Source organism: Pteropus alecto, unplaced genomic scaffold, assembly GCF_000325575.1.
Source record: "Pteropus alecto unplaced genomic scaffold, ASM32557v1 scaffold145, whole genome shotgun sequence".
NCBI classification, from domain to species: Eukaryota; Metazoa; Chordata; class Mammalia; order Chiroptera; family Pteropodidae; genus Pteropus; species Pteropus alecto.
In genome coordinates this window covers 851,199-859,406 of record NW_006436285.1, presented here as the reverse complement: position 1 = coordinate 859,406, position 8,208 = coordinate 851,199, and the positions used below count along the sequence as shown (strand labels likewise).

Sequence of the window (8,208 nt, the reverse complement as noted above, 5' to 3'; positions counted from 1 at the left end):
GTCATGAAGTTTCAAGCTTTTAAGAAAGGTTGGCGTTCCCACCAATGAAACAGCAGCCCATTCTTTTAGCCTTGGAAATTATGTCTCCATATGTTTCTAGATTTTTATTTTTCACCAATCCAGGGGGAATTACTCAGTTTAGGATACCTAATAATCTCTCTTTTTATTTCCCCTCCTTCCCCTTTAGAGACCTTCTTAACCTTTATTCTTTTCCCCTACCTCTTTTTTGTCCCTCCTTAACCATGTATTCTACTTTAACCCTTCCATTCTCTTTATTCAGTTACATCTATTCTTCTTTCTTCCATCCACCTTATTCCCCTTTATTCCACATCACCCCTTTCCATTCTACATCACCCTCTCCCCTTAATTCCCAATCATGCCCTCTTCTTTATTCCATGTCAATCCCTCCCTTTTATTCCAAATCACCTTCTCTCCTTTTTTCCACCTCAACACCTTCTCTTAATTCCACATCATGCTCTTCTTATTTCAATTCACCCTCCTTATTCCACTTCTCTCCACCTCCTAATTCCATGTCCCCCCTTCCCTTTTATTCCGCATCACCCCCTTTATTCCACTTCTCTCCAGCCTCTTATTCCACATCATCTCTTCTCATTTATTCCACATCACCCCCTCCTCTTTATTTCACTCACTTCATTCCTTTATATTATGTCACCCCTCCCCCTTATTCCACATCACCCTCTTCTTTATTCCTCTTCCCCACCCCTTTTACCTCTTCAGCTCCAGAGCTTCCCAACTCACCAACAAAATTTCAAATTAAAAAAAAATACACAATAAGTCATGAATATGCTGCTGTCACAATTGATGTTTATTAATTATTAAATGCCAGAGAAGTTTTAACAATCACAAATCTTCAAGCTCTGCAGTTTTTACTCATTATGTGATTGATTTCTATCCCTCAATATGGTATGCTCTTCATTTTATGGACCTTAGCAGTTGTTACCTCTCAATACTAGCTATAATTTTGGATGTCATACATAACCCATATTTGTGTTATCAGAGCATGTCCAGCAAATTTGTACAGTCCTGAATAGAGGAACTACAGAGACACAGAGACAATAGATAAGATTGTAATCAGGTGATTTTAACTACTTGGAACTATGTGTCCCTATTTAACAAGCTGTTTTTCTGACAACAGGGTGTGAATGTCAGCTGTCTCTAAAACAAATCTCGAGTATAAAGTTAAAAAAAAAAAACAATTCCTCTAACTTTTAATCAAAGAAAAGCTTATCAGACTTACACTTGACAATGTCATGTTGCCGTTGCCTAAGCAAAACTACACAGAATTTTGGGAGTGGCTGCTTGATGAGCCATTGGTCTAAAGGATTTGGGGGAAAATGTCCTGAGGTGGTGGAGTTGCTGCGGGGACACGGCTATGAGTTGGTGTGACATGGTTTAGCATTAATTATTTGTCAGCTATCAGTAGGCTGACCTAACATCCTAGCATGCCTCTTGAGGGCCTTTCCAGTTGAGCTCTCAGGAGGAGGGAATGAAAGTCAGGAAAAGTATGCAATCCCCTTTGGGGGAGGAAAGCACTTCGAGATTTGCAAGCTTCTCTGGGGAAGGTGTTTACCACAAATTTCACATCAATTAAAGGAAGGGCTATAGTGTGGGAAAACCAGGGTCAGGGGTAAAAGAGAAAGGCAAAATAGCACCAGGGAACCCGGGAATGACACAGAAACATCTCTGCTGAAGGGAACGAGTATCCCCAGTGAAAGGGTTAGCAGTGTGTTTGGAATTCTCAACTTGACCTGAGCATCAGGTGGACCTCCTTCTCATCCCTCAGATCTTTACCTTCAGTACACACTTCTTAATGTTTCCTGTGACATGCCAGGTCATCCCCACCCTTTTCCCTTGTCTGGCACCTTATAGAAAGAACAACGTCTAAGGAAAGAAGTAGCCTATGCCAGTTTTGGCCTCCTTTTCCCGGGGCACACGAAGCAATGGGTGTTCTTGCTCCAGAATGCGCGGGGGGGGGCGGTTACCCACTCCTTCCTCATCGTCATGGAAATGGGTAGTGCCTGAAGGCACAGCTGGCTCCTCAGAGGAATCTGGAAAATAGTAACAATGTTAACTCATGTTTCTACACTTCATACTTTGCACAAAACTCGAAGGACTAATACCTAATTCTGAGCTTCAAATATAATATGAAGCAAGAAGTTAGAGCAAGGATGATTATCCCCTAAAAATTGCAACCTAACAGTAGAATATAGATCTCTAAATCTAGGCCCACTGTAGAAACTGGGGTGGGGTTAGGGTGGATGGCTTGGTTAGAGAACAGAAAGAGTAAGGAAGATACCCCATCCTTAGAGCAAATGGACAATACATCCAGGGAGGCCAGGAAGAATGTGGCCTCCTAACAATCTCCACCATCCTGCAAGCAGCCTAATTTTACTTAAAAAAAAAAAAATAGTAACAAAGCTGGAGCCGGAAGCTTACAGCACTTCATGGCAGGAAGAAAGCAGGTGTCGGTCTTCAATGACTCTGAGGAGGACTTGTAGTTTTTGAATTGACCAGGCTGAGACTTGTTTTTAAAAAGGGTGGTATCTATAGGAAATGTAACATCTGCATTGTCTTTATGGAACTGTATTGCCTTTGGATTCTGAACTTCTTTAGAGAAAAAATAATTAGGCATTGGTACTGCTTGCACATTCATAATTTCTTCAAGGTTGACAGCCAGATCTGGCTGAAGGTCTGGAATTCTACTGGAAATGGAGACATCTTCAGGCTCTGGAGTCACACTGGTAACTTCATCTTCTTCAAAAATGTTGGCTCAGTCTTTCTGAGAATCTGGAATTTTGTTGTGAATATGAGCATTCTGGGGCTCTGGAACCATATTGAGAAGTGAGTTTTTTTCAAGATTGAAGTTTTCTTCAAAATCTTGGATTCCACTGACATCAGAGGCTTCTTCATGTCCTGAGATTTCCTCAGCATCTGAGCCTTCTTCATTGTTTTGGACTCCACTCACATCTGAGGATTCTTCCTGGTCTTGAGTTTCGTCAAAATCAGAGACATCTTCAGGGCTCATTACCACATAGAGAGCTGGGACCTCTTTAGGGTTGTAGTCTTCTTCAGAACCTGAAATTCCATTGACCTCTAGAGTTTCTTCATGATCTAGAATTTCTTCAGTACCTGAGATTTCTTCATCATTTGGAACTCCATCAAGAGCTGGAACCTCTTCAAGACTGAAATCTTCTTCAGAGTCTGAGAATCCAATAACCTCTGGGGATTCTTCATAATTTGGGACATGACCACCAGAGGCTTCTTCAGGGCTTGGGACCACATGAAGAGCTGGGACTTCTTCAAAATCAAGGTCTTTGTCAGAGTCTGAAATCCCATGGACCTCTGGGGCATCTTCATAGTCTGGAATTTCTTCAGCATTTGAGGCTTCATCATTTGGGATTTCATCAAGAGCTGGAACCTCTTAAAGATTGGGGTCTTCTTCAGAATCTAAGTTTTCATCATTATCTAAGGCATCTGCATGGTCTGGGATTTCATTCATGTCTGAGCCTTCTTCATTGTCTGGAGTTTCATCAGTGTCTGAGATGACTTCATTGTTCAGGATTACGTCAAGATAGGGAACTTCTGCAAAATCAAGATTTTCATAGTCTTCAAAATCTGGTCCTTCTTCAAGATCATAGTTTGCATTTTCTCCAGAGTTTGGAATTTCTTACTCATCTGGGGCTGGTATTTCTTCAAAGTCTGGGATTTCAATGAGTTCTGGAATTTCATCATCAGGGTCTAGAATATTCTCAAGTGGAGGAAGGTCATCAAAATTCAGAGTATCATCATCATCGTCATCATCATCATCTTCTTCATTAAGCTCTGGTATGTTTTCAAGATGTGGATTTTGAATCTCAAAGTCATTGAAGATCTCAAGACCTTCGACTTCTGCAAAGTCTACTCCTTGACTGAGACATTCAAATACTAACTTTTCATTGATTGTCACATCTTCCTCAGAGGACTCATCTTCCTCAAGGAGCTCATCTTCAGCAAGAACTTGACCTTTAGGAAGGGCCTGACCTTCAGCAAAGACTTGATCTTCAGCAAGGGCCTGATCTTCTGCAAGGGTCTGACCTTCAGGAAGGAAATGATCTTCATCAAATGCCTTGCTTTGAGCAAGAACAGCAGCCCAGACTTCAGCAGAGTTTTCCACTGGATCAGAAAGTAAAGCATCCTCTCCCATCTTTATTCGTGCACTCCTAAATGAGAATGAATTTGAAAAAGTCAGTTCGTATGCTTAAGTTGACTAATATAAAGATGTCCTGTGGTTGGAAGCTCCCCTAAAAGATTTTTCTTCAAACTAAGCATAAACAAGCCAAGAAAATACTCACTGGATCTTCTTCAAATTCCTGCATCTGGACCTTGGGACTGGATTTCCACGCATGCTTAGCAATCTGCCTCTGAATATGGGGAGGCATCTGAGGGTAAATTAGTAATGTTAGCCTTTAGTGGACAACTTTTTTTATATATATACTTAACTCTATCAGGTACCCAGAACTGAAGACACCATGACCAACTAATGTGGGAAGAATTTCTGGACTGGGAGATTTCGAGGTGCCTTTGGCTACCCTCAGGTATGCACGTACAATGTTTCCTTGCCTTGTGAACAGAGAGAGAGAGCTGTGAAATAAATGTTTCCAAAACTTCCACCTACCTGGAAGAAGATATCCCAGTTATCAATCTCGGCTCAGACCACATTGACAGAAGCAATGTAGTGGTCAATTCCCAGTCTTGTTTCCCTGGACTCCTTCTTGGTAAATTTCCCCTTCTTCAGGAGAGCAGATCCAAACACCAAGGCCAAATTAGTGGAAGTCATACGGTTGCCTGAAACCTAGGCAAAGGAAAGCAGAAAGTGGTTGATTCTGAGGTAATAATTGAAGTTATACTAATGAAACTTTTTTATTGTTGTCGTTTTTCTTGTTTCCCTTTCTCTCTGTCTCTCTGGCTCTGTTTCCCTTATATACTCCCACGTATATCCCCTACCACAGTTCTCACTAATCTTTCCCAGAGCTTTTTTACCAACTGCTCATCAAGGCCAATGGAGTCCTCACAGTTCTCAGCGATTTTATGCAGGGCCTTCCTCAGACACTCCAGGGCGTCACTGTGGCAGGGTGGCATCAGATAAACCAGAAATTGCAATGCAGAAAGATGATCCTGTGGCTTCAGAGCTACAGAAAGGAAAACAGGGATTGACTCAGGGGGCTAGCCTGACATCAAGAGAAATGTGATTCTTCTTGAAAATTACTGAGGCTATGGAGAAAAACACCAGGCATCTGTTATTTGTTCATTCCCATAGCATTTAAGCTCAGAAACCATAAAAGCGGGAGGTGCTCCAAATAAAACCAAACCTCCTCTAAATAGAGTAGTTTTTTCTTTGCCCTGAGAGGACACACACAGCTTCAAGAAACTGGAGAAATTTCCAAACAGCAGACTTATAATAGAATATTATGAGATAAAAGGAAAGTAATAAGACTCAAGATTCTGATGGACAGGCATGGAGATTTGTCTTGTGGCACAAAAGATAAGCCTTCTATGTGTGCACTTTTGAGTAAAGCTGATATAAAATTTTGCATATGAGGTGATCTCAGAAAAATGGCTGAGTGAGTGACATCCCAAGCTCTCTCCCCTTAAAACAACAATAAGCTGAATATCTAAAACTCAACAAAACGCCCAAACTGCACACCAGCACGTCTTAGCGTGGGATCTGCACATAAGAGCTCCCACAGGTCAGAACCCTGGGTGTCAGGTGGTTAACTGGAAGAAACAAATAAACTGCCTCTCACAGCCAGAGCTCCCTGTAGGAGGAGGGGGAGGGGAGAAGGTGCGGCAACATCCTTGAACAGCCCTGCCTGGGAGAGCTGGAAGATACACAAGGCTCTCAGCTCTCCTTTAGATATGAAAGCGAAATAATGACTTTTCCAGGTATAAAAAATGACCTTTCCATACGAAGAATGCATTACAGGAAATACTGAAAGAGATCAGCTCACCTAACACAAAATGACCAAAAAAAAAAAATACATAATTAGGAGTAAGGTGACTATCAGGCAAATAGAAGCAGAGGATTGCAACCCTTATTAAGAACAGGGCATTATAAGCTTAAACAATAAGAAGAGATATGATATAACAAGATAGTAATTAACATTCAGCATGCATAGGGACAAACCGAGACAATGACTAAAAAGGGTAGGATTCAAAGATCCAAATTTGCAAAGGGGAATGGACATAAGGTGTGCAGAAAAGAAAATGGATAACTGTGTATATATAACTATCATTTTCACATTCATAATGGTAAACATGCAACGAAGATTCAGAACTGAGTTATATAACATAAAATAAGAAGGATCAGAGTAAAAATCCACAAAAACCAACCAATATAAAGAAAACAGAAACACAAGGACAAGAAAGCAATGGAAACAGTGAGCTACCAGAAAGCAAAAGACCTCATATTTCAATAATTACCCTAAATGTAAATGGACTGAACTCATCAATAAATAGACACGGAGTTGCAGAATGCATCAAAAAAAACAAAACCCAACCATAAGCTACTTCCAGAAGATACATCTCAGCTCCAAAGACAAATATAGACTCAAAATAAAAGGGTATAAAATGATATTTCAAGCAAATGGCATTCAGAGAAAAGCAGGAGTAGCAGTACTAATATTAGACAAAATAGACTTCAAAATAAAAAAGGTACTGAGGGACACTTCATAAAGATAAAAAGAATTATGCACCAGGAAGGCATAATACTTATTAATATCTATGATCCCAATCAGAGAGCCCTGAAATATGTAAAAAAATTACTAACAGAACTAAATGGAGGAACAGACCAAAACATTATCCTAGTAGGGGACCTAAAAACCCTACTGTAAGATATGGACAGATCATTCAAAGAGAAAATCAATAATGAAATATCCTCAAATTACACATTAGACAAACTGTACATAATTGACATTTAAAGAGCCTTTCATCCCAAAACAGTTTCTTATACATTCTTCACTAGTTCACATGGAACGTTCTCAAGAATCGAACACATACTAGGACACAGAGATAGCCTCAACAAATATAAGAGGGTTGAAATCATACCACTCATATTCTCTGATCATAATGCTTTGAAACTAGAGATCAAGTGGAAAGACAAAGTGAGAAAAACATATGGAGATTAGACAACATGGTACTGAAGAATAACTGGATCAGAGAAGAAATAAAAAAGAGAGATCAAGAGATACATAGAAAAGAATGATAACAATAGTACAACATATCAAAACTTTTGGGACACGGCAAAAGTGGTCATAAGAGGAAAGTTCATATCACTACAGGCCTATTTCCAAAAACAAGAATGAGCACAAATAAACAACTTAATGCTTCATCTTAGAAAACTAGAAAAGGAAGAACAAATGAAGCCTAAAGTCAGCAAAAGGAAAGAAATAATCAAAACTAGAGCAGAAATAAATAAAATTGAAAACAAACAAACAAGAAAATAGAAAAAATAACTGCAACAAAGAGCTGGTTCTTTGAAAAGGTTAATAAAATTGACAAAACCCTGGCTAATCTCACTAAAGAAAGAGGAGAAAGAACACAAATAAATAAAATCAGGTATGAAAGAGAGGAAGTTATAACAGACACCACAGAAAGACAAAAGATTACACAAAAATGCTATGAAAAAGAATATAACACCAAATTGAATAACCTAGAAGAAATGGACCAATACTTAGAAAAATGCAATCTTCCTAGACTGAATCAAGAACCAGAAAATCTAAATAGACCGATCAGCAGTATGGAAATTGAAACGATCATCAAAAATCTACCAAAAAGTAAAAGTCCAGGACCAGATGGCTTCACAGTGAATTCTACCAAACATTCAAAGAAGATTTAATAACTATTCTCCTCAAACTCTTACAAAAAATCGAAGAGGAGGCAATACTTCCCAACTCATTTTATGAGGCAAATATTACCCTGATATCAAAACCTGGTAAAGATAACACACAAAAAAGAAAACTACAAACCAAAATCTCTCATAAAGACAGCTGCAAAAATCCTACATAAGATACTAGCAAACCAAATACACCAATATATTAAAAGGATTATACATCATGATAAAGTAGGCTTCTTCCCAAAGACACAGGGATGGTTCAACATACGCAAATCGATTAATGTGAGACACCACATGAACAAATTAAAAAATAAGAT

The 8,208-nt window shown here is 39.3% G+C and overlaps 1 protein-coding gene across 1 annotated transcript in view; it reads right to left on the bottom strand.

Annotated features, from left to right (window-relative positions):
* Positions 1–1,902: 1,902 nt before the first annotated feature.
* The window catches only part of ARHGAP36 (Rho GTPase activating protein 36), a 16,038-nt gene continuing 9,732 nt past the window's right edge, over positions 1,903–8,208 (bottom strand). Inside the window, 6 exon segments of the mRNA XM_006912508.1 lie at positions 1,903–2,069; positions 4,096–4,220; positions 4,353–4,379; positions 4,381–4,439; positions 4,676–4,852; positions 5,041–5,189. Coding sequence (XP_006912570.1) covers positions 1,903–2,069; positions 4,096–4,220; positions 4,353–4,379; positions 4,381–4,439; positions 4,676–4,852; positions 5,041–5,189 — 704 coding nt within the window.